The sequence below is a fragment of the Sapajus apella genome, unplaced genomic scaffold, assembly GCF_009761245.1.
Source record: "Sapajus apella isolate SASKATOON/1434 unplaced genomic scaffold, GSC_monkey_1.0 scaffold45, whole genome shotgun sequence".
Lineage (NCBI taxonomy): Eukaryota > Metazoa > Chordata > Mammalia > Primates > Cebidae > Sapajus > Sapajus apella.
This window is the reverse complement of record NW_022436985.1, coordinates 9,163,671-9,190,126: the sequence shown is the minus strand read 5'-3', so window position 1 is coordinate 9,190,126 and position 26,456 is coordinate 9,163,671. Positions and strand designations below refer to the sequence as shown.

The following is a 26,456-nucleotide window of genomic DNA, read 5'->3' as shown; positions in this document are numbered from 1 at the left end:
TCAAAGCTGGTTATATGCAGCTACTGATTTTTAGGGAGTGCTACAAGAAGCCATCACCAAAAGACCCGATCACACCCCCTTTCCATTCACCGGAGGGAGGGGAGGAGGGAACTGGTGCGGATTTAGCAATGGGTTAGCAGCTGGGGTCTTCACCTTTATCTCCTTGAAGAAGGAAGCAGTTTCACCCTCGATAATTGGCTGCAGCAAAGGGCTTCTCCGCTTGCTGGAGGGGGAACCCTGTGACAGGTGTTAACAAGTAGGTTACATTCCGAACCCCTTTCCCGTTCCCTCCAGCTCTCGGCCTCCTTTGACCTCACCAGTATTTATTAACTTTTAACTCTGCATTCTTACCCCTCCCTGCCAAACACTCCCAGGAAAACCTGAAACAACAAAAGTTCTTTTTTCCAAGTTGCTGCTTCCCTTCAGCGCCCACACACATAAATCAAGGAGGACGCAGTACAGCAAGAACAGCACAGGAGTATATCTGCAGACACTCAGAAGAAACCCGAGGAGAAACACCTGCCTCCCACTGCTGCCCCCACCAATCACAGGAACCACAAGAACAATTCGGCTGTAGTCAGCTAAAGAAAATCACGTAAGCTCAGAAAGCAATACAAAGGGGAGCTGACTTTTCTGTTGCATGTTCATCCTACTTTGGAGCACTAAGGGTTCCTGCCTGGAGAATGAAAACAACTCCTTAGATCTAATTGTTTTATTTGTCAGTTTAGGCATTTCCTCCAGAATACACTAAAGAGTGGCTTTCTACATATATACCTGGTCTGAGATCTCTGGACCCTCCTTTCTTCATTAAATTAAATACATTGTTAAAAGAAACAGACAATATCCTAGGCCTAGAAATAAGAAGGCATTTAAGGTTGGGCCAGACAGGAGCAGCAGCTAAAATGCGTATGTATTGCAATGGCAACAGCACAGTGAGTTTGTGTCTGCTTATTAAAGAGCCTAAAGCCAGCAGAGGAGATGACAGTGCTGAAACAGAGGCAAATGTTTCCCCAAGAGATGGACAGGGGATGAACACCCCACTCATAAGCTGGGGGTGGAAACGCTGAGGCTGGGATGAGGGATGGGAGCAGGTGGCTGGGCCCTGAAGACTTTCCTGTCGAAGGCAAGCTGCTGCTCTCTACTCTTGACAAAATCAAAATCCAGGAGCCAAAAGCAGCAAAGTCCAGGGATGGTGGCCACTGACAGCACCTTCAGTTAGTAGCCTCCTTTCGTATACCTTGCCATATCCTCCAAAAAGAAGGGCCTCTTTTCTCAGGGGATTTTTGCTCTGGACATAATTCCCAAGGGAGTTATCCCTCTGTTGGATGGGAGGGACTATGAACAGAGGGCCTGGGGACCAGAGCGGCACTCTTTTTACTGAAGAGGCCTCCAAGACCTGTCCCTTTGGTGCTCTGTCTCTGGCCGAGCATGTAGGATGGAGGTACGTGCCTTTTGGGCAAAGCATGTCCTCCAAAAGGAAAAAATAAATCCCATCAGTTTCAGATTGCCCATTTTTGATAAATGTAGCCTCAGGGGTCTTTGATAAAGTCTTCATTCCTCAAGCTTGTGGGTCATGGATAGTAAAGGCTGATTCAGCAATGAAAGCCTATTCTTTAATGAGAAAGCAGGTTAGGGCCCTATTCATAAATCCAGGGCCCAGTCAAGCAGAAAGGTGTTGTACCAGCCACAGGAAGGTATTCTACTCACAATGATGGGTATGGTGTTGGCTCGGGACAGGATCTGTTTGACCAGCCGGTACCTGTCATATAGTGGCTTCATCACCTGACGTTCGCTCTTTGTTACCTGAAAGGCAGGAATGAGAGTGGTGAGAAGCCTGCTGCTGGGAGTCACTACCAGCTGTCTAAGCATGCTCTGGGCCTTTGTAGTTCCAGAGAAATTGCAGATGATGCAACCCTCACAACATTTATTTAAACTGATGATATTACTTATTCAATAAACATTTAGATTACCTACTTCAACTGCAGACCAGTGGACGTCACTCTATTGTAGTATTCCTTTTTCTAAATCAAAACTAGGATCATTCTTAGGTTCCTGCTTAAAACTCCTCAAGGTTCAGAGTTCCTAGATGACCATATTCTGGGTCCAGGGAAAGTGAAAGTATATATTTGCTATAAGATATATCATGTAGGTCAGGATTACAGGCGGCTCATGCCTGTAATCCCAGCATTTTGGAAGGCTGAGGTGGGCAGATCACCTGATGTCAGGAGTTCGAGACCAGCCTGGCCAACATGGTGAACCCCATCTCTATTTAAATAAATAAATAAATAAATAAGCCGGGCATGGTGGCAGGCACCTATAGTCCCAGCTATGCAGGAGACTGAGGTGGAAAATCACTTGAACCCAGGAGGCAGAGGCTGCAGTCAGCTGAGATTGCACCACTGCACTCCACAGCCTGCGCAACAGAGCGAGACTGTCAAGGAAAAAAAAAAAAAGACGTATCATGTAGTTCTGTAATGTGTTTGTCTTTCTCTTCTATGAAATTATGTTTCTAAGAACAAGATTCTGGCAAACAGTGGGTATTCAAGGAAGATTTGATGAAAAATACATGAACTGATTCATCTGTGTATCCTTAAAATCTGGCACAAGGCTAAAAATATTTAAAGGACTGATTCTCCAGGCAGTGGGGAGGACTCATACCCAGCTCCCTGGTATAGTATTGGAAGCTCCTCATGCTCTATCTGCTGTTTCTCCTCCTCATCATCCCTCAAGCTCCAGAAATAAACCACGTTTTCTCAACACTTTTGTCTAATTCCCTCTGCCCTGCAATGGCTTCTTCCTCTTTGCTCTTTTGTTTGGCGAATTCCAGATCAACAGCAACTTCCCTGTACAGCCTTCTTCCAACATCCCCCATTCTAGGAGACTCACGCATTCTCTCCTTTGTCGACACTGCCCCTTGCATACCCTGTAATTTCATAAATGCTTTTATGCTCTACTATAGCAATATGTTGACAAGTGTCTCCTTGAGACTGTAGCCCATTGAGAGCAGGAGTTTTTTTTTTTTTTTTTTTTTTTTTTTTTGTATCCCTAGTAACTATTTCAGTGCCTGACATCATGGAAATATTCCATAAATATCAGCCAAATGAGTGAATAAATATTTCAAACATACATAGGTGTGCCTGATTCACAGATGCAGTCCCACTGGTTACTTAAATGGGGGAATGCCAGAATAGGATGAAGTATCTTTGCTTCAAGTTAGCTGTTTGTCTCCTGCATTCTCTTACTATTTCACACATAATAAGGCAAGAGTTTTAGAGGTAAGGAAGGCAAGTAGCATTAGCTTTGACCATTTCTCTTATGGATTATTTTGACCCTTTAGCTTCAAAGATACTGGATTATGCAGAAATGGATTGCCCTTTGTTGCCCTTTATATTTGCCTTTCTCAAAGTGATAAACAGAAAGTGTGCTTTGGGTAAACAAGAATGATCGCCTTTTATTTCTTGCTCTTCTGTTATCAGATAACTAAAGGGCAACTGGTATTTTCCTGCTTCTACTATCTACTATGAGGAGTTTTATAATTTTATAAACAATGACTTTCGAAACTAGAAGGAACTCAAATTATTTTACAGAAAAAGACTAAGGCTCAAACCACAGGTGTCTCTACTACACACCTACCACACAGCTGCAGTGAAAAGACTGTGTCCAGTGCTGGCAAGGCTGTTGAACATCTGGAACTCTCCTTTACTGCTGGTAAGGGTGGAACACTTCGGAAAACTATTTGGCAGTACCTATTAAAGCTGAACTTACGATCCATCAATTCCACTCTTAAGTTTATGCCAAACAAAGGTGGCCTTAAGTTCATCAAAAGGCATCTGTAAGAATGTTCATGGCGGCACCATAATCCCAAACTGGAAACTGCCCATATGCCCATCAATGGTAGAATAAACAAAGTATGCTCCCCAAATTGAATACTACCCAACAATGAGAATGAGTGAACCACAGCTATATGCAACATTGTAGATTAATCTCACAAGGATAAAGCCGAGTCAGTTACGCCAGACACAAAACATACTGTCAGATTCCACTTATATAAAGGTCAAAAATAAGAAAAATCCACAGAGTTGGATGATAGTGGTTTTCCTCTGTGGAACCTTGAGTCATAGTACTGACCGGAAGGGAACATGAGTGAGGATTTTGGAGGATCGGCAACATTTCGTTTTTTGTTCTGGGTGCTGGTTACCTGGGTGTGTTTACTTTGTGAAATTTCATCAAGACATATGTTTATAATTTGGGCTCTTTTCTGTATTTATGTTATACGGGTTAAGCATCCCAAATCTGAAAATCCAAAATCTGAAACTCTTTGAGCACTGACATGATGCCAAAAGGAAATGTTCACTGGAACATTTTGAATTTCGGATTTTTGGATTTGAGATGCTCAATCAGTATAATGCACATATTCCACAATCTGAAAAAATCCAAAATCCGAAACACTTCTGGTCTCAAGCATTTTATATAAGGGATACTCAACCTGTACTTCAACAACAGTACAACGATAGCCACAAATGAGTATGAGGAACAGAAATGAAATGACTTGTACAATGTCATATGTAAAATGACGGAATTTAGGACTGGGACACATGAAATAATTTTTTAAACACAAGATATATAATATGCTGCAGATGAGACTAAGGTACCTCCTAATGTCCGCACATGACACACGCTGAAATATAGCGTGCAAGATAAACAACAGACAGTTGAGCAACCAAAGGCATATAAAAATAGAAAAGGAAGCAGCCAGCATCCCGACTGCGAACTAGCATCCATTACTAGTTATTTGGCAGCAACGTCTTTGGACTATAGCAGAAGACTTAGCAGGTAAAACCAATGAGCTATGACAAATTTGACAGCAACCAAATCTCCTTTCTTATTCTTTGTTCAAAAACAAAGTTTTCTACTTAGAGTAGATGAGGAAGATCACTGGCTTGCTTAATTCTTTGGCTCATGACATTGATATCCAAATTTTCTACAAATTGCTCATGTTTTCAATTAGTGACCCCCAGGAACTAATCACCTGTGAGTGATCTGATAAAATCCAGTTTTTTGACTATGGAGAGTTAAAACTCATGATTCCACCAAACCACTGTCATTTAACAGAAGCACCAAAAATACCGAAGATCTTTAAATCTGAGGTGAGAGAAAGGTAAGAATAACTACTTTTTATCATAATCATTTTCATGATATATATTTAAAGCCAAAGGCTCAGTAATACTAAAAATTACTGCAACTTTTACCCATCATAATAGTGATCAGTGCTTGGTTTGTGAGTAGGGTCAAAATTTAATCAATAGCATATGAACAAAGCAGGACCTTGGTTGAACTGGCAAAAAAGAGCTATTAAATTGACCACGGGAATACTTTTTTCAACTTGACATCTCTATTCTTCATTCATCAGCTGCTCAGGGATTCTGCTGCCCACCAAGAACAGGGCTCTGAATGAGCTACTGACCTTCTCTTCACCTCAGTTTCCTGAATGGTAAACTGCAGAATTCAAATTAGAAAATCTGTATGCTTCCTAATTGCTTGGAAATGACTTTGAGCCAGGCATGTAGTATATGATCTCTTCAAAATACTTTGACTCCTCTGGCTTCAAAACTTTATTTAAAGTGATACTGCTGAATGGTATTCCAATATGTGGAACTAGGGTTATCAGTAAGATGTATTTTTGCACATAAGTCAAAAAACATAAATATCTAGATGTGAAGATCTAAAGGGAGAAGGCAGCACTTCCACTCTGTCTTTCCTTAGGATTCAAATAAATTGTCATTTACTGGTCTCTTACTACCCTACTTGGTTGCCCCGTAAGTTTCAGGTATTTCAAAACATAAAGGGAATGCTAGCCAATAATTACCCATTAATTAATGGCAAGTTTTGAACAGAAATCATAAAGTCCTGATCAGGCAGCTGGTCTGTCTTTATCTTTTGTGATGGTTTTGGTCTTAGCCTCAAATAAAACTTCCCTACTGAAACATCAGTTTAGTTGCTGTTACCTGGACAAACCCACAAAGCTGAAAGGTAAAATGGACATATTTACTCTGAAGATAAAGAAAAATTAGAACTATGAAATATTAAGAGCTAGAAAAGCCTTATTATTTAGGTGATAAAATTAAGTACCAGAGAGGGTAATAATTTGCTCAAGGCCACAGAGCTGGGTCAAGGGCAGGTTTATGGACTTTCAGTCCAGTTTTCTTTCACAAATAAGAAGTAGGATCTTTAACTGTGATGATTTTTGGACTTGGGATGCTCAATCAATAGCACATCAATACAGCATAATCAATATAGCTCACTCCAAACAGAAGAGATATAGCATTATTCTCTAATAGGATTTGGCCACGTTGTCTTCATAATAGAGAATTCTGCCTTCTAAGCTGACAATTTGCCTATATTGAATGTACAAAAATCTATGCTTATGAACAGTGTCATAGAAGCACAATTTGTGAAAAATTATGTCACAGACAAGAAACTATGCAGCCTCAAACTCTCCTTAGTAAAACAAGAAGTAGTCTGAGTTTGTATGTGATGGGTATACCTCTGAATCATCAAACTGCTAGAAGGAGAAGACAAAATGAGACGGATTCTTGTAACTGTTGCATTCTCGGCCCATTAATTTGAAAAATGTCAACTCTCTCTTCATTATCAGGTAATCATAGAAGGCTGTCTGTATAAAGATCAGAAAATCCAAAACAGCAGTTAACCAAAGGAGAGTATTTATAAATGCCTTCAGAATTTGCATTTAAATTTGAACATGGTTATGTTTAGGGTCCTCAAGGTCTAAAAATACAAGAGTAAAATACTCCATTGAGGAAGAACCAGAAGCTCTGATCAGGTAACCCATTCTCTCCTATGTTTATCATCAAATAGTGGATACACAGACAGTAATACAGTGACACGTAGTTATTTATGGCACTTCTGTGACACGGTCTTTTGATGAAGAAGATTCTTAAGCATTGAAAAGGACCCACTTTAATAATAATAGGAAATTATATGCCTGTATATAAATGAGTGTTTTTGTTTTTACATATGTGCCTGTCTGCAGAGTGCCCTGATACAGCAAACAGCTTTGCTAAAAATGTACAGAAGCAGCTGATTACAGTTTTGGCCTGAGATTTTGGTAGTTAGTGCCCTTTCAAATCAGTATCTGTAGACTCAGCAAAAATCCATTGAGTTCTAAGCACCTGCTTTTCTAAAAAATTGGGGATTGGAGCAACAGTTTAACTCTGGAAGTACATGTACTTTTCTTCTAAGAAGGGTGTTATCCACATGGTATTTACTCTCCGGGGTCCATGGTAACACCATAAATCTAAGAAGTAAAAGTTTATTCTTTGATTGTTTTTGAACTGGCCAGATATCAAATGAACTCTGCTTTTTCTGAGGAGGTTGGAGCATCGTGTTCCAAAGAGAGAGAGGCAGAGAGTTTGGCCCTAGACCAGAAATGAATGACACTCAAATTTCCTAGAGCATTTGTTCCTCACCCTATGAGATGCTAGAATCCAGACCCACCTGAAAGAGTGATGAAAGACCAGAGAATAATAAGGCAGGGCCAAGAATAATAGTTCATATTCTTAATGATAAGAGGGCTATGAAGTGCACATTCTTTCACCTGATTTAATCATTTAATCAGAAGGAGGCCACAGAAAGCAGAGCATGTAATTGTAACAGAAGTGAAAATTATCATTGACTGTGCAAACCCAGTAAAAGCCACCCCACCCCACTTACTCAGTGGCAGACATCATACAAATAAATATATACAGATAAACGTCTGTGTGTGTTCTGTAACATCATTTAATCTCCTTGGTAATCTATAACAGATATCTATTATATAGACAAGCACCAAGGCTCAGAGAGGTTACCTAAGCAGCCTGATGTCACAGGTCTAATCTCAGTGAGGCTGAGTTTTGAATCTTGTCTGCTGATTCTACCACTCACAGTGTCTGTGTGCTGACCCAGTCCAGGCTGAATGAGAGAATCTGTTCCCAACTCAGAGTAACAAATACTACAGCACACAAACTACTCAGCTGGCAGCAAAGTGAAGTCTATGTAGAACACAGCTGTGAGCTCTTAAGGGACTTGGGCAAGGAAGTCCTCAAAGGTGTCTATCGATGTCATAACTCAAATCCACAGAAAGAAAAGAAGAAATGTTAAAGAAGGAAAACACACCTTTTTCATGAGGCTTCCCAGATGGCTACACAGAGATGGATACTTTAGGGTTCTGAGCCTATTGTGGAAAAGAAGCGTCTCTCTGATAAAAGAGGTTAAGAGGTTCACTTCTCCCTCTACATGTTTTGAATATTCCAGTGGAGAAGGAGAAAGTTTCACAATGTATCTGAGCTTTAGAGCATTTACTATTTGGTTCAATGCCTTTTAAAAAATCCCAAACAAAGCTTGGCTGAAACATGAACATGATCCCAGAGTGTCAGTATTTTTCCATTGCAGGGACAGGCCAGCAGAAGAAATCATCATCAGAGCCAGCATTTTTTTTTTTTTTTTACATTTAAACCTGATAAATTTAGAACAAAAATGCCACCAAGGAGGCATTCTACAGATAGTTATTGGGCCCATGTCATGTGTCAGGTCTTGTGTTAAGACACTGAGAACTGGGGTCACCACTAGGTGCACGAAGCCCAGAATCTTTACCTCCCTCCCCCAACACCTTAGAGTCTAGTGAATTATCCTGGAACAGTCTATATTTAAAAGAGCATATTGTAGATGAAAAAGACTATCATTATATAGTCATGGCCAAGACTGAAAAACAGATCTATACATTTTGGCTATATAAAAATAATCAGTGAACCTAAACTTCATGCTTCCTTATACTTGCTTTTAATAATTTGTTTTGTTAGGTCCCTGACAACATTACGAAAAAAAGGTTTAAGAGTGACTGACAAGAAGGATGTCTGATGAAAAGTTCTTCAAGGAAGACAGCAGAACCCTATCGTGCTACTATCTCCCCCACAGCTAACAACAAACATTCAATCAATGCTTGCTGAATAGCAAGCCACCTCAAAGGCTTCCCGTTGTTAAGTGAAGGCAAAGCCATATTTTGGATTCCTCACACTTTTAGTTCTGAATGGCAGCTGGAACTTCTTTATAGACACACACTAGTTGCACTGCATTGCAGAGAGATTGAATTTTAGGGCAGATCATTGTAGATCATTCATAAAATGAAAGACACCTTTCATTTTATGGATGAGAAAGCCTACAGTCAGTCACAGCTTATGGGGGAGACCTAGGGACAGGGAAATCTTCTAACTCCAGGACTCTTTATGCCCTGTACTCTGTCCTCATGACCCCTGGCCTCTCCACCATTCTTTCCTTTGAAGCAGTACATAAATGACTAAATTTAGTTGCAAGCAAATTTCTTCACTAAGCCCAATTAAGTTCAGCATGTACTAGCTAGAAACTTTCTCATCAGCTAAGCCTTTAGAAAGCTTAGTTATGGTGTACATATATAGCAACCTCCTTTATAAATCCTAAAAGTAAAGAAAGCAAACATTAGGGAACCCCATTTGCAAGGTACTGAACATAGAAAATCCACTTCTAAAGCCAGATAATTGACCCCAATCAGAAAATCCACCACATCACATACCGGCCGTCCATGAATGCTTTCATAATATAACAGAGCCTTCTGCAGAGCCACTTTCTCATTAGCAATCTGGTCTTTGGTCATATCCTGTATAAACACAGGGATAGAGGATAGAGAATTGAAAGAGAAGGGAAACGTTTGTGAACATTCCAACTTCTTTACTTAAATTACTAAAGCAAGGCTAAAAAGAATCCTCATTTAACAGCTCTCCCTAGCTCTAGCCAAAGTTCATTTAGAAATGGGCTATTCCTGAGCTCTTGGGAAAAACATGGCCAGCACAGCAGAACCATCATCAGCCACTTGGGTCTCCCACATGGCAGCAAAGGTGCGGTGAACACTGAGGTAAGCAGGGCTGTGAGGCACATGGGGCTTAGCTTAATGGCCCAAGCAATGACGAAGGTTCTAGGTTACATGGTCCCAAAGGTTTGTCTCTAATCCTTCTACGTCAGAGAGTCACCAAACCAGTTATTAACCTAAACAAGTTCATTCTGTGATCTATACAACAGAGTTTTGTTTTCAATCTGTAGTCAAAAACCAAAGCACCCACAGTTAATGTACTCTGCCATTGTTTCATTGGCTTCTCTAGACACTTAAGAGCCTGGAAGGCTTAACAAGGCATCATCTTCCCACTGGGATTCACGTGGCATGCCCTGGGTCTCTACCGCAGTGCCTGCAATGGCTCAGGGCTTATGACTTCACAGAATCACCGCACCTTTATGTCCTCAGGACGGCTGCTTTCCGCTCGCTTCTCCTGGAGCTTCCTCTGAATAGATTCCAGTGTGGCTTCAACACTGGGCTTTATTGCTTTATCTGCCAGCTCTTGCTTCTTCTCATCTTCTTTCTCAAGTTGGGAACCAAAACTCTTGGGGAGTGTGTTGCTGCGCTGCCGCATCCTGGGAGTTAGGTCCTCTTCAGATATCTTTAGTTTTGACTCTAGTTGAGAAGATTTGGGGGAGAGATATATGAGACCTGATGTCTGCCCAACATAAACTGTTTTTCTGTGGTATCAATAATTTACTGGTTCTGTCTTTGTTCAGAGAGTATCTAGTTACAGTATCAGTAGAAATCCTTGAGTTCTTATGTAAAACCTGAGATAACGGTAACGTCTTCTTTGATTACGAGGAATGTTTTTCTAACACTAATTGCTGAGAATGCTTTAGCCACACCAGCCTGTATGATGTTCTCAGAATGTGACATCCTTCTTTCTTCAGTGTTTAAAGGTATTTACTGATGTAATGACCAACCACTGGCCAACCTTTTCTGTATGACTTACATACCTCATTTTGAAATTCGTCTAACTTTGTATCCTATTTAGTTGTTTACATGACTCTATCTCTGAAAAGATGGGAATATCTTTGAGGGACGGGGGCCAAACCCTTTGCAGATTCATCTCTGTGTCCATCTACCACCATGGCAAATGGAGACTTGGATTAAACAGGTGTTTGAGAGAGGTTGACTTGAAACCATCATCCTTCTATTAGTGATCTAGGGAAATGAAGAAACGCTGCAGAATTCGCCTCTTAGCTGATCTGGCTGCCCTATGACTGAGATCATGTGAAGACCTGAGGAAGTGGTCACTCTGAGTAGCTGAGAGTGCTGGGAAGCATCTTTAAGGACCCTGGAATGCCTGAGCAGTGGCACTCAGCAGGAGTGGAGGTGAGAGATTCTGCACCTGGCTTGTTGTACAGAAGCCACAACTCCAGAACTTTACCCACCTTTAAGTTGTCTCCGAAATTTGGCAAGGTCATTTGTCCATTTCAGAACCTCTGGATTGGCTGCTTTGTCACTGTGGGAAGGCTGAAAAAAGGAAGTCTAGAGTAAATGCTTTGGAACTGGAGCAAGAAAAAGAAGAAACGTTTGATGATCATTTTTGTTTTAAATAGGAAGGGAAAGTTCAGCCCCATCAGTATAAAAAATTAACCATGACCAATCAGAGCAAATGTCACAAGTGTAATTCCATTATCCTTTTTCACATTTGGTTATTTTGATGCTTTCAAAGAATTCTTCAGAGGCAAAATGCTGCATCTTTATCCTCAGGGACTTCTGTAAAGGTCCATGATCCCCTTGCCATTATTTGTAGGGTTCAACCTATAAGGCTAACAGGGTAGAAAACGGAGGAGTATATGATGTTTTGTCCTGCAACGATTATGAAAAATACCTTCCTGCCACTCTTGTGGGAAATGCTGGGTACAGAGCTGAAAGCAGAATGAGTTCAGTACTAAAGAGATTTCAGAACATGTTGTTAAATTAAATTTTAGTCAAACAAAAGATTTCATTCCACAATTTCTATGGTTCCTGCTTACTGATTAATTTAAAAATGTAGACTTACGCTTTCATTGTTTTTGTAAGAATACGGCTGTGCAGGAAAAATGCTGATACATGAAGACTGGGGTTTATCAGGGTGTGCTATCCAGGGTTTACTGCCTTTCTGTTGTAAGATTTCCTAGAAGTCTCTCTCAACCGTTCGTCATTTCTTTGAGTTGTTGAAACCCTGGCATGTCCAGGGAGAGGAGGAGGTGAAAAGAACAGTGTGAGGGGACACTTACTCTGTACTTCTTCTCTTCTTCGAATCTATCTTCAAACTTCCGGATCTTCTTTTTAAGGCTCTGAATCCTTCGTGTGAGCTGGGCGGGTGTCAGGTCCTCCTGCTCATCATCGTAGGACCCCAGAGAGGAGCTTCGCCGCCTGGGAAGAGTGCGACTTAGGTCAATTTTCCTGGGAGCAGTTACTGCTTGCTGAGAGGGACCCTGGGGAAGTGGAACACTATGTGGCATGTGGGTGTGTGTCGGGGGGCGGTCACGAGGCAGAGGCAAAACAACCTCTTCCTCTTGAATAGAAGACAGCTGACTGATCCATTTGAGCTCAGTATGTCCCGCCTAGTAAGTACATCTAGCCTTTTCTCGCTCACATTTACAATTAACAAGGCTAGGACTGAATGTCAGCCTTTCCTGTGAGCCTAACGGAGTTGAATTGGAGAGCACTTTGGAAAGGGGAGGCTAAGGAAATTCAATATGTAATGTTGCAGTTGGGCCACAGCTCAAATGGGACACTACAACATGGCCCGTGTACTAGGATGGAGAATTTCAAATATGTTCCTCCGTAGGCTCATGACTTAATTTAAAAAAATCATCTGCCATCAGCGCCATTCCTATCTTTTCTGATGCTGTGGGGTGATGCATTTGCCTCTCAGCAATACAGAGAAACATACCTCATGAAAGAATGGGCGTTTGGCGGGGAAGGAGGCACTTCTGTGTCATCCAGGTATTGCCTGCTCTGCCCGTAAGCATAGAATCGAGGAGAGAGCATGGGGTCGCTGTCTTCATCCAGCAGCTGACGGATCAGGCGCCCGGCCTGCGGCGAGAGGTGGGCTTCATCAGAGTCACTGTTCTCCCGCTGCCAGGAGGAGAATGCAGGGATAGGCTCTGCAAAATGACAGTGGTAAAAGGTCAGGGTTGTTCTTCAAAGCGCAAGTGTTTCCCAGGCTTCCCAGATGCTTTAGGAAGCTGCCCATTGAATCATTTTTCATTTTACAGCTAAGGTCCAGACGAAGGACCCAACTGAACACCAGTATTTCTGACAGCCATCAACTACCTCTCATCTCGATTCTCACTTGTTTTCCAAAGAGAATTTGCTAGGGCTACCCTGAGGAGCAGCCTTAAAGCGGGGATGCCCAGTAGATCAGTGATAAAAACTCTTCCACTTGATGGCATCATTGAAAAGAAAATGTGTTGGCAGGGAAGATATTTGGCATCGCAGCTGTACATCCTTTACTGAAACAACTGAGGAGGAAAGCCAAGGAACCACATCAATCTTGAGAGAGCCTATGTATTTAGGAGTTGATAACTTCCCTTGATGTCATCCAGTAAGCTGTTTTGTGTGCTTCTGCTTAGTGTGTTGGGATTAGCACATTTAAGATGCATGCTTTGTGCTTGAAATTTCAGAAGCTGCTCAAGACTCCAGTTAGAGTGAGATGCATTCGTAAATTAGCCAACAGAGGAAAAAGAACACCTTACAAAGGGCAAATCTGGACAAATCAGTTTAGGTAATCTGCTACAAAAAAGTAACATACTCAGCACAAAATCTTGATCTGTCATTTAGGGAGGGAAGAGAGCAACTGTTTCTTTCTATTTACTTCAAGACTTACCTCAATGGGTTCCTTTCCTCATAACAACAACAAAAAAATCCCATCTAAAAGATTTAAAAAGTAGACGTCAGAAGATATAACGTATTTCGTTTGTAATGTTTGCATTATAAAATTAGTTATGCTTTAAGTTACTTGTAGATTACTGTGTTTACACAAGGCTGGAATTCAGCCATGATCTTACTTTCCAGGGTTCCTGGACTTTGAATCACAGAACAGCTGCTCCTCTATCATACTATAAAATGTGCAAAAACTATCTTAAATAATGTTTTTTAAGGCTTCTATTTAAAAAGATATTAAAACCATAGACTTACAGCTGGGTGTGACTTCATACCTCAACTAATCTTGTGATTTCTCCATCCCAGCCGCACATTAAAGTCACACAGGGAAGCATAAATGACTACCAGCACGCAGGTCCTCACATCATCCAAGTCAACAATATTTAGGTGAGGGCCCAGATACGTGCCCCTCACACAAACATGAGTTTAAAAGCTGTTCAAGTGATGCTCTTGTGCAGCCAGGCTTGAGGACGATTGATCCAACCCAGCAGATGACAGACAAGAAAACAGAAACCCCAAGAGTTGGGACTAGAAGCTAAGTCTCCTGACTTCCAGAGCAGTGCTTCAACTTAGAATGTGCCAAGTGCTTCTATAAGAGTGGCAACTTTCTGAAATTTCTGTAGACCTCACAGAATAATAGGGAAGATAAGCACATTCATTAAAAAAATTAACCTTATATGAAATGAGGTCCATAGGTTGTCAAAATGTAAAGAGAACTAGGTTATCTGGAAACGCAGACAAAAATACAAATATTTTGAGAAATGAAAGCAGTGTTAAAGACTGATTCTTATCTGTTGAGGCTCAAGAAGTGGCAGAGAACATGCTGGTAGATGTGTGTGGCTAAAGCCAGAGACGAACAGGAGGTGTTTCATCATTTGTACTAACACTATTGGTCTGCTCCTCCTAAGTGGTAGGTCAGAACCACCAACATGGAAGACTAAAAAATGGACTGAGAGGTGATGTAAGGGGGTGTGTGTGGAAAGCAACCCCTAGAAAAAATAAAACATGTCAGCTGCAGAAAACGGAACTATTAAACTGCCATGATATTTCATAAGGCAGAAGTAATTCTGCAAGGACTAAAACCCAGGAGAGGGAAAGGGTTAAGATGGCTTGAACAGTAATGCAGCAGGCAGTAAGCTCACCGCAGAGTGGCAAAGGGGCAAAGCGACTGGGGGCAGGGCACGAAGCTTTTCTCGGGACAGAGGGCTTTGGCAAAGCAAAGTCTGGTGTTGATATTGGCATATGGGTGTGCTGCTTAGTTTGACATTTCTACTCAGAAAAACTGAGTTTAAAAGGTGTTACTTTACATCCTGAAGCTCTTTAATGTGTTAGAATCTAGAAGAATATCTCCTTAAAAATGTTACAACTACTCTGTAAGTTTTCAACCAGGTGGTCTCTGTGTATAAAAATTTTTACTTTACGAGTGTGTGATAAGATAAACTGTGATCTTGACTTCACTATGAAATGCTAATCACGGAACTATTCAATAATCATGCTTTGATGCTCTGTGGCTAATGACAGGGCCGTCCATCGGTTTTCTTGTTTGTTAACACAGCTTTATTTTGTGGCTTTATTCTTGACTGATCGCTTTACTGACCGGGAGACCAAGTGTGTCCTTTTCCTAGTGTCTCCAGTAGTGTACGGGAAATACACAGCTGGAGCAATTCCAGCTTACCAGTGATATTTTCTCCCAAAGCATATACTTAGGGTGAATGAATTCACTTATTTTAAAATAAGAAATGTAAGACTATATGAATTTCAACCTTAATAAATAGGTACGTTTCATCATTAGTCTGCATGTAGAACAGAAGTGAAAGGTTTCTCATGTGTGTAACACAAAAGGTTTACATGATTCTCTTCTCTCTTTTCTGTTAGTCTGTCATCTTATAATTTAAGGCTTCTACTCAAAATGACATGTAATACACAGTTCAATATAACTAAGGAATCTATAAAACTGTTCCCCATTTTAGTTCGAAATGATCTAAAAGCATTATCTACAAGGCTCCTGTTTTGATAGTTGGCACTCAACTACAACAACAATGAAGAACTAAGTAAGAGCAGTGTGACAGACAATAGGTCCGATTGCACTGCCTGCCTAGAGAGCCGGTTTTGAGGATGTATCACGGACCATTCCCAGTTGCTACTTTGGGAAATATTTCATATTTTAACTAGTAACTCTAGAGCAGGGAAAGAGACAGGGATGCTGCAAGAGAATTATTCAAAAAGAAAAACAGGAGGGGTGTGAGGCTTCACACTGGACTGTCTTGCTAAACCAACACATACAATAAATGCATTCTCAAATGTAGACCAAAATTCCTTGTGCACAGTTAGTTTTGCTTTGAGTCATGTGTCTTGCCACAATGAACTCTGGACATAAGTATGACATGCCTCTCTATTAAAAATTAATCCACCCCGGTCAGTTGACATCGCAGCGGGTTGGAAATAACAGATAAAAGCTGCACATTTGCTACTGAAGTAATAAAAAAAAAAAAAGGCCCTGGGGGAGTTCCAATTCAGACACTATAGTACACATGGATATAACAGAAATTTTCTGTAGAAACGGGGAACATATCTCTGAATAATGCTAACGTGGTCACTGGGACATAGCTACTCTCTGCTTCGCTGGCTGGATCCACTTACCATGCAAAAGAAAACCGGTTATTGAGATGATTTATTTCTCAGAAATCTGCACAGAATTAAGGGGGCTGATGTTTTCCACATTTCCTTTCCAACTATATTATTTAGAGCCATTACTCCTCGGCAAGATGTAACCATCTTTCTGCTCAGCTGAGCTAGGAGGTAACTGCACATCCCAGACATAGAAAGACATAAACCTCATGGTGGAGGCTCTTTACTGGAAGAATTTTATAAAATATTCTTTAGTGTTCCAAAATTTAACTTTAGAACAATGGTAGTCCTATCAAATTGTTCAACTAGTCTTGTAAACTATCAGAAAGAACCAGAGTGGTCAGCTTTATCAATCACAAATTTAATCTTTACATTTCATGTATCTGCTTTGTCCCTGTTTGCAAAGTTAATAAGCAAGCTATTTAAATCATTAATAAATATGTGGAACAGGATAGGGCTGAGGACTTTTTACCTGATGAGAACACCCCCATTTGAGTTGACTTTGATCCATTTATCTGCACATTTAGGAACAGTTGCTTAATCAGTTACTAATTCACTACCCTACCTGTCTTCTCTCCCACTTCTCTGACAAGGTTGTCACTAAGGTCCTATCAAAGGCTCTGCTGAGGTCTTTTCAAATGCACCATTTCCCTAATCTAGAGTCTAGTACTAATATTATCAAAGAAAGAAAGGAGGTTGGTGTGACATGGTTAATCCTTAGTAAATCTGTAGAGGACCTAGTAATCACTGATTCCTCTTGTGTTCAGAGCTGTCCATGGCCATTTGGTAAACTGCGCTCTGGTTTCAAAGAAGGCAAACTTAGTCTGATTCTTCTTGAAACTATACTTGGAAACATTTATGGAAGATAAAACTAAGACTCACATAGTGCCTACTATGTGCCCATACTGTGCTGAACACTTAGCATATTTTAGCTCATTTAATCCTTGCAATAAACTTATCAAGTAGATACTATTGTATCTACTCTTCATTATTAGGTACTGTTACCATCCTGTTTAAAGATGGGGAAATTAAGGCGAAAACCTAGACATGTTTACTAACTTGCTGCAAAGCTGGTAAGCAGCAGAGCCAGGGTCCGAACCCAGGGAATCTGGCTCTTAACCACTTTGATCTATTTCCTGTAAGGATATAAAACTGGCATTGTTTAGAAAGAGGCATCAGGTAGAAGTGAGGAGACTTTTGCCTTGAACCGTCGTTTTGCTTCTTTTGCCTCAATTGTCTTATCTGTATAGTAGGAAGGCTCAAGTGGAAGATCTTTTAAGATCTCTTGCTTTTCTACGATACTTTTAAAGAATTTCCTTTCCAGTTATTTCCAATAAGTAGTAACTAATGAGCTGGATATATGAAATACCCTATGCCGTTTTTAAAATACCACCCATCTCTTGATTTTTTTGAAGTGGGGTATTGCCAGGCTGCCCAGGCTGTTTTTGAGCTCCTGGGCTCAAATGATCCTCTTGCTTCAGCCCCTAAGTAGCTGGGACTACAGGCGAATACCACCATGCCCAGCTTAAAATGCCCCTTTAAGTTTAATTCCATCAGGACCTACTGAATAGGGTAGCTGAGTGCTTAAGCTCCAGTACTCACACAAGGAGTATCCTCAAATCAACATAATTGACTGCTTGGGAACATTCTAATTATGCAACTCTGAAGAACTTTAAAACACAGAGTACTACATAAAATTTGTGTATTCATTTAACTCTGGAGATTGAAAATTCTAGTAATAGTCATGTGGATAAATCAAATAATGTGTCCTAAAACAGCTATATATATTTTAAAAACATAGTTTGCTTAGTATTTGCCAATAAGCATGAACAGACTTGGATCCTACATTCACTTTGCGAAGGTCCCATTCTACATAGCTTATGGAATCTATTTAGTAGTTTTATTTCCCTTTTTGTTTCCTTGTTACTGAGCCTCAGAAACCAATGAACATCATTTCTGTGTGGACGGGCAGTACTTAGTGAACAGCCTGCTGGTGCTCGCCTCTGCAGTAAGTATTGTCTGACATTTTACAATTCTATATTAATGAGAATATGAGCTATGGTATGGGGATGGGAAGGAGCAATCACAGCGAAAAAGAGGGGATGGTAGCTTGAAGACTGGTGATGGGGTCCTGTATGTGGATGCTGGTTCACGTGGCTTTTGGTAATTATGACTCTCATTTATATATTTTGTTGCACTGGCTTCACATTCACAAATTAGTGCAAAGTCTATTCCTTACTGGAAAGACACTATTTTGTTTCTTACTTTAGCTTTTAGAAAAGTGGTATGTTAGTGATCAGACTTATTACTCTCATTTTATGCAAAAATTCCTTTATTTTGATTATAGTTATAGCTATATTAATGCTATAATGTAACCTAGAAAGTTACAATAAGTATATAATCTTTAAAATAAGATCACTGAAAGCAGTAACCAAATGATCAGAATAGCCTTGATGTGAACCCAAGTAGATTTTAAAGATATGTACATTCAATGACAAACGCAGTAACTGGCAAAACAAAAACAAAACAAGTTAAAGCAAGTGAGTTCAAAAATTACTTGGAATATACAATTTACTTTCCCAAGCCTATTGAAATGCAACGCATTTTTTTCCCAATAACCTTTTAAAAATATACATCTAGATTTCTAAAATAAAACATTGGTTCCTTCAATTATCTGAAAGAAAACTTTTTATGTTAATAGTTTTAAGGAAACTATAAACTGGTTTTCTCAGTCACTCCGAAGAGTATTTTCAGCTTTATATTAGCCTTATTTAAGTGGCTGGGAGAAACGATACATTTATGACTAACCAAGATAAAAATAATCAAACTGAGTCCATTTCAGGAGGAAGAAAAAAAATGTGGCTAATTTGAATTTTAACCAAAAATTCTAGTTTTTTTATAGAGCTTTATGGCAGACTATATGACTAAGACTCACATGTAACATTTATTTTTTGATTATTGCATTTTTCTTTTATTTGGGTAACAGTGACTACTATGGGACTTTTTGTGGGGGATGGGGACACAGGTTGTTTTTAATGTACGAATTAAAAACTAATGTGATTATTTCAAAGTACTCAAAAATGAAAGAACAGAAAAGTACTCAGGAATATATAACTTAAATTAAAAATTAAACAACCCTGCATTTTGTTGCTGAGTGAATGCATTTTGAGCTGAAAATAGCTGAAAAAAATTGCTAATCCACTGCCGAATTATATAAAAAGAACTAAAACAGGTTTCTTAGATTTCAAGGACAGGGAACTAGAATAAAAAAACAGTGTGTTTTCACTAAAGCCCCGGCTACCAGAAGCATAGTGGGGTTTACTCTTTTTCACCTGGTGGTCTTTTCAGATCTTCTCCTGATCCTTTATCTAAGGTCATTAACATAACTTCTTGGTAAAAAAAAAAAAAAAAAAAAAAAAAAAAAAGAGAGAGAAAGGAAAGAGGGTAGGGAGAGAAGACAAGGAGATCCAGGTGCTGAAACGGGACTGATTTTTCACAGCTGTGACCCCCCAGGAAGTCATTGTGTTAAGTCATCCTGCCGTATTGAAATCAGGTGCACAATTCTTCCCTCCTCGAAGCCTCCACGCACATACTATAGAGAGGTAGACTGGCATTTGTTTTGGATCCACGTTGGTATGTGTTTGGATGCAGGCACATGGATCATGAAAGGATAAGCAGCTTGATAAAACTGCTGCAATATCCTCCCTGAAACACAGTTTTGACAAGGATACTCTCTTCTTCCTCGCAAGTACATTTCTAATGTTTTCACCAAAAGTCTCTAGAAAGAAAACAATCTAAAGCACTGTATTACAGGCTTTCAGGAAGATGCACGTATTCACTGTTCCTTTTGATAAGCAATTCCCTTACATTTGCTAACCTGAAATAAAATCTATCCATAAAAAGAAACGTAGACACAAAGCAAACCAAAACGGCGTTCTTGAAAAACGGGAAGATTTCATGAAAGGCAGGTGGCTGGCATGCAGCAGTGGGAAGATCGCACTACAGAGGGTAGAAATCCTAAAAGCACACTGGTTCCCTATTACTCTCCTTGGTACTATGAGGGGGAAAAGACATGCACAGATCAGTACTCCTGGTGAGTTACAAAGAAAAAAAAAAAAGGCCTGCAAGGTGACACTATGATAAAGGGCAAGCCTATTTCCTTCCTTAGATTGCAACTACCCTCAGCAACATTTACCCTGAGGTATTCCTATGCCAGGTCAAGGATTTTCAGTCATTTAGAAATGCTGTTACTTCTGCATGCATAGCTCTCTCTCTCACCCACACTCTCGTACGGTTACATGCCTCTCATTTGTGCTTATTTATCTATGCTTTTCTGATAGTAAATCATCCTATCAAACGACCCTACCTTCCCAGTTCTTCTCATCACACAATGCAGTCAGGTCCAACTGGGGCACTTCGGAGACAAAGCTCTCTTGCTGGTCACCGGCATCTTGATTCCTTTGCTGTTTGGTGTCAGATAGGCTGGGATGCTCCTGGATCTTCATTGTGGGGCTCTGCAAAAACAGCACAATGTACCCAAATATCTACTGCTCACCCAAAACCCAAAGACGGCTGCAGCAATTCCACTCCTTTAGGAGAAAACCTCCCAAGCCATAGCTGCCAAGGCATCCAGCACAGAAATACAAATCATGGCTTGATGCCCCCCGGATCCTAGCTGGCCACTTGCATGCAAAAAGCAACTGTCCATCTGTGCTCCTTTAACTTTCCTCAGGCTGCTTTTCCCGATGACTGCAGGCAGCTGACAGTCTCGGTGATTACTGATTGGGGCCAGGAATGAGGGAAAGGAGTTTAGTGTTTTCTTAAAGGAGTATGGATCTCCAGACTGTCAACAACAACAAGGAAAACTGGGCGACTGCTGTTGCTAAGGCTGTAGCAGCAACATGGTGTCTTTCGCAGGTGGACTTCTTTGCCCCTTAGGTAAACAGTCCTGCAAGCCAGGAACAGAGGCTGTGTACGCGAAAGCTCCCCTGCTGGCCCTGGCTGCTTAGATCAATTAAACGGGGCTAGCTGCACATTCCCAGATTTCCTGTGGTTGTTTTCTCACTGAGTATTGGGAGAACAGACTATTTATGGAGGAGCTCTGGGTATTAAAGCATTGTTGCGCAAATTCAAACAGCACAGGGGTTTGGCGTCTCATCTCAGCTAGCAGTAAAGAATACGGACTCTGGAAATGAGCCAAAATTATACAGGGAGCAATTTTTTTTTAAAGTAAAAAGTCAAGAGCTGGCAAGTCAGTGATGCATAATTCATGCCTTACAAATAGGCAACTGTCACTTGTTTTCCTACTATTCATCTACTCTGAATATTAAATACTTGGCTACACTTGGTTTTGCTTATTGGTGGCACCCACACTAGGCTAGGACCTCTGAGGGATGCAGAAATCCTCCCCAAAAGGCTGATATTCAAGTTAATAATTTTATGTTTAAACAAATTGCGCTGGAATTCATTTTTTTTTTTTACCTTGCTCTCTGGGCCATCTGTAAACTGAACCATTGTCACTCTCCCCTGTCTCATACAATTATAAACAAAAGTGTTTATGAAACAGTTGGCTTACAAATGTATTCCTTAAGTAGCACAGATCTGTACAAAAGATTTTCTTTAGGATTAACTAGAAATGTATTTGGGCAAATATACTATCATTAAATGAAAACACTAAAAACATCTGGAAATCATAAGTGATTTCATTAATGTAAGAGAAACGTTCCGATGCTTAAAATAAAGCACAACTTAAGACTTCCAGCCACTTTTAATAGCTATCCAACCTACTTTGAAATCATTTGGGAACAGCCAGGGCTTTTTATGATTATATTTCCATTAAATGATGCATGGAGACTGATATTTTCTTCACATTTGAGATAAAATGAAATATCATCAATCAGGTCATGATGAGCTACTAAAGTCTTATAGAAATGCCAAGTAAATCTGGAGCTTTAAGATACTTTTAAAATGCTGTCTGTTTACTGGGGAAAAAAAACAGATTAGGCATTTATGTCACAAAAAGTATTTTTCCCTTGAGCCAAAGCCTAAGCGGACCAGGGACAAATGCCCAAATGCAGTTCTCAGCTTTTTACGTTACAAAGCCACTCAGTTACCAATCGTGTGTGTGCCTGGGTTGAGGGGGATGGGGGTTCAGGCAGGAGGAAGCAAAAGAGTGAGAATATGCATATATGCATACACAACTCAACATTTTCTCAACAAAGATTTATAATGCTTATTACATTTACAGGCATCAAAAAAATACCAGAAATATGATTTTAAAGTATCATATTTCCTTCATAAGGAATACACATCAAGTCATTTAAACCATAATGCCATAGAGAGGACAAGAGTTTGGCTTACAGGCAGACCTGGGTTTGAAGGGTGGCTCTGACATTTACTAGCCTGGTGCCCTAGCTGAGTTGCTTCCCTTCTCTAAGCCTCTATTACCTAACCTTTAAAATGGCATTAGTAATACCAATTTTGCAAAGTTCTTTGGAAGATCTGTCAGAAGGTATGAAAGACCCCCAGCATGGTGTCTGGGGTAGGAGACACACAAATGGAAGCCATCATTCTTTCTCTGCTACTATTTGACACCATGTGACAACAAATGAGTGAAACACTGGCACACCTCAAAATTGCTAGAGAGGGGAACTGGAGACAAGGCAAAGACAATTGCAATTTGAGGGGAAGCATACTACAACAAAGGATGGAAGACGGCGTTGAATGTATTATGAAAAAGTACGAGTGAAAAGAGCCACTGGTGTATCCGTCATGAATCAGCAACAGAAATTTTGATTTGGTGGCAGATAGGTGTGGGCTGGAGGGATGAGGGAGGACAGCTCATCACACAGAAGGAAGGAGGAATAACAAGTGCACATGTAGGTGTGAGAGCATGGCACGCTTGGTCACAGCAAGAGTTTCAGGGTGACCAGCCCTTAGGACAGGAAGGGGGAATGGCAGATGACAAGGGTGTCAGCTAAGTAGACGCTGGACTGTGAAAGGCCTCATATGCTGGGCTAAATATTATACACTCAATAAATATTATTTCATAATAGTGCTGCCTATTATGTCAGGTGCTAGAGATACAAATACAAAACTTATTCATTCAAAAGAAATGATTTTTCAGAACCTGCTATTTGCTAGTTTTTTCACACACTGGGGAAACTATGGTGGACAAAAGAAAATCCCTGTCCTAATGAGTCTTACAGAGAAGACAGTTAATCAACCAAAAACTGTTAAGGCTCTGGAGAAAAATAAAGCAAGGCAAGAGGGATGTTGGTGGTAGTGGTTGAGGCCTCTATTTTATATTTAGTGGTCAGGGACAGTCTCTGGGATAAAGTGACAGGAAGTGAGAAAGTGGGCCATTTGTGGAAAGAACATTCCAGGAAGAAAGAAGACAAGTGCAAAGGCCCTGAGGCATGGTCAGTTTTTCTGTGTTTCAGGAATAGTACAGAGGTCACTGTTTTTGGAATCTTGCAGAGGACAGCCAGAGCCACCATAAACAGAAGGTGAAGATGTGTCACATATAATGAGGCATTAGGTCATTCACACCATAGACCTATGTCAACTTACATGAGCTACACTTCCTGGCTGATTTGTGGCACAGCAGTGGAGAGAGCCCTCCTACATAAACCTACACCAACTGCCACAGCCCCGGACACACTAAGCCCAGCACGCGCTAACCGCATGTGGAAATGCACATGCAGGTTGGCCCTATCCTGCTGTGCTCCCATCAATCCCTGAGGCTGCTGTCTTACATGCCCGAGTCCCAACTTTTGGCCCTGCTGGTCTATGAACCTGACAGAGTTGCCTTGTCTGGGGTTGCAGACTGCTGATGGTTTTCTGTACATGTGGGTGCTGGGGATGCTGTCCTATGTCCTATGGCCCATGGTGAAGTTCTTCAGGCTCCATAAACACTAGCATAAAAACTGCTCTGCCTTCAAATGGTAGCCTAGTCTGGGTACAGCATCTTGCCCAGTTGCTCCACCCTCTCTAATAGGGCTCTTTAGATAGTATTGCAAAGATTATCATTTGTCTATATCTCCCACTAGGTCATTAAGGTTAAAACGTCAAAGGCATTCTGAAATATCAAAATATTTTTGGTTTCAACTTTTGTTATTTACATGTCTAATATCTTCTGTTAAATCAGAAAGTAAGTAAATTATTTTCACAATTTTCAGCTCCAAGATCCTCGTACTGTGATGTCATACACTAAACATTGTCAAAAAGGCTGCATTATATGAAAACACACCATGTGTACTGAAACAAATTGTTAGGCTCGTAGGTGAGACAATATAGTATGGCATATTAGGATGGGTTTTGGAGGCAGAGACTCACGTTTAGATAGCAGCTTTTCTAGCTGCAAGACTTTCAGTGAGTAAACTTCTTTAAACTTTTGCTTTTTTTTTCTCTCTCTAATACAGGAACAAGACTTTGTAAGGTCTGTGAGAGTTAAAATGAAAAAACGTGTGTAAAACAGCCTACAGAAACTGTAAACAATGCTGTTTCCATTACACCCTTCCTCCCTTTCCCATTCACTTTTTCATACATTTGGCAAGTGTTTACTGAACACATACTGTGTCCCTGGTGCTGGAATTTAGTAGCAAGCAAGATAAAGGATTTAGTGCAGAAGAGAGACACTGAACATAAAAGTGCCAAGTATCCTGTATGTTATAAGAGAAATACAGGATGCTAAGGGGTAAATATGAAGAGAGCTCACCTCTCCTGGGGCCTCGGGTAACATTTCACATTCAGGTCAAGGAGCCATTAATTACGAAGCTATCAGTCTAATCTTTGCCAAGACTTGTCCCTGTCTAGCTGGACGTACCTTTTTCTATCCCAAGACTTTATTTGACTCTGCTTTTTCTCTGGTTTCAAATAGTTGGTGAATTTTTGTTTTATTCCTTCTTTTGCCCTGCACAGGATATAGTTAAGTGACCTAATAGTTTATCAGAGCCAGGAATGACAATATCAGAGAGTACACTAATGCAGTTTGCAGAGGAAGAAACTACAGTATTAACAGAAGAACTACACAGAACCATAAACATTTTTTGTTTGGCCTGACAATAAAGAAAAGTGGATATAAATTTTCAAAATCCATGTGAACTGCAAAGCTTCATTAGCCTTTGACTATTGGATGGATTTGGAAGACAATTTGAAGTAAATAGAGCTTTTTAACTTTTCTGGTTATAATATTAAAATAAAGTCCTAAAGCTTCCATGAAAACAATGAAGTCAAAATAATAGTCCTCCATTTCATAAATACTTTTCAGAAATTCGCTTTTTCAGGTCAAATAAAAGCCTGTACTTGAGATCTTGTGATACTAATATTAATTATCAGTCTTGATTGAAAAGCCTTGTCTTCTCTTCTTCTTTCTCTCTTCTCTTTTTCATTTCCTTGTTTTTGGCAGGATAAGAAATATGGAACTAGTCTTTTTTTTAATTATGAATGTCTTGTTTGTTATCAAAGGTATGCTTCTAAGCTCTCTTAAGCAGTAGGCTTAGAAAGCATAAAGAATGTAAAAATATTTTGAAAGAACTTAACACTTCACTGACCTTAGAATTCTGACATAAAATGATCTCTCCCAGATAATGTAATTCCTTCACATGTAGTTAATAATTCTTACTTGTTTTGACTTCTCAACAGAGATTCATTGTAAGGTTTTAGTTTTAATATTCCGGATTTTATAGAGAAGCATAAAATATTTTCATCATAGAAAATAACTGATCAGAAGGGATTAAATTAAAGCATGAACTCCCTTGGAAACAGAACTCTGAAAATCTGTAATTTCAGGGATATCTTTTAGAATCTAGAAATTGCTAATTTTAAGGATGACCTCTCTTCTGGATACTTGTAGTTTGTTAAAAGGGTTGAAAAATACACAAAAGAACAAAGACTCTAGATTCTGCATGCCCAGTGTGCCTGGCTCTTCCTTATGTTATCTCATTTCATATCACCCAGATAGATATTTTATTAAAATGTCAGCCTTTCTGAACCTACTTGAAGAAACTGTACTTTAATTTTGGACATT

General features: G+C 40.1%; 1 protein-coding gene across 13 annotated transcripts in view; it reads right to left on the bottom strand.

Annotated features, from left to right (window-relative positions):
• FAM13A (family with sequence similarity 13 member A) overlaps positions 1-26,456 on the bottom strand; it is a 393,400-nt gene that overhangs the window by 11,218 nt on the left and 355,726 nt on the right. For 11 of the 13 annotated variants that reach the window (XM_032239626.1, XM_032239624.1, XM_032239625.1 and 8 more), the window contains 8 exons: positions 20,793-20,940; positions 12,807-13,020; positions 12,145-12,283; positions 11,314-11,395; positions 10,311-10,531; positions 9,602-9,685; positions 1,708-1,803; positions 154-237 (listed from right to left, as the gene is read on the bottom strand). In XM_032239626.1, coding sequence (XP_032095517.1) covers positions 154-237; positions 1,708-1,803; positions 9,602-9,685; positions 10,311-10,531; positions 11,314-11,395; positions 12,145-12,283; positions 12,807-13,020; positions 20,793-20,940 — 1,068 coding nt within the window. The remainder of the gene's footprint in view (positions 1-153; positions 238-1,707; positions 1,804-9,601; positions 9,686-10,310; positions 10,532-11,313; positions 11,396-12,144; positions 12,284-12,806; positions 13,021-20,792; positions 20,941-26,456) is intronic. The other 2 variants (XM_032239629.1, XM_032239636.1) reach the window with 1 other exon arrangement.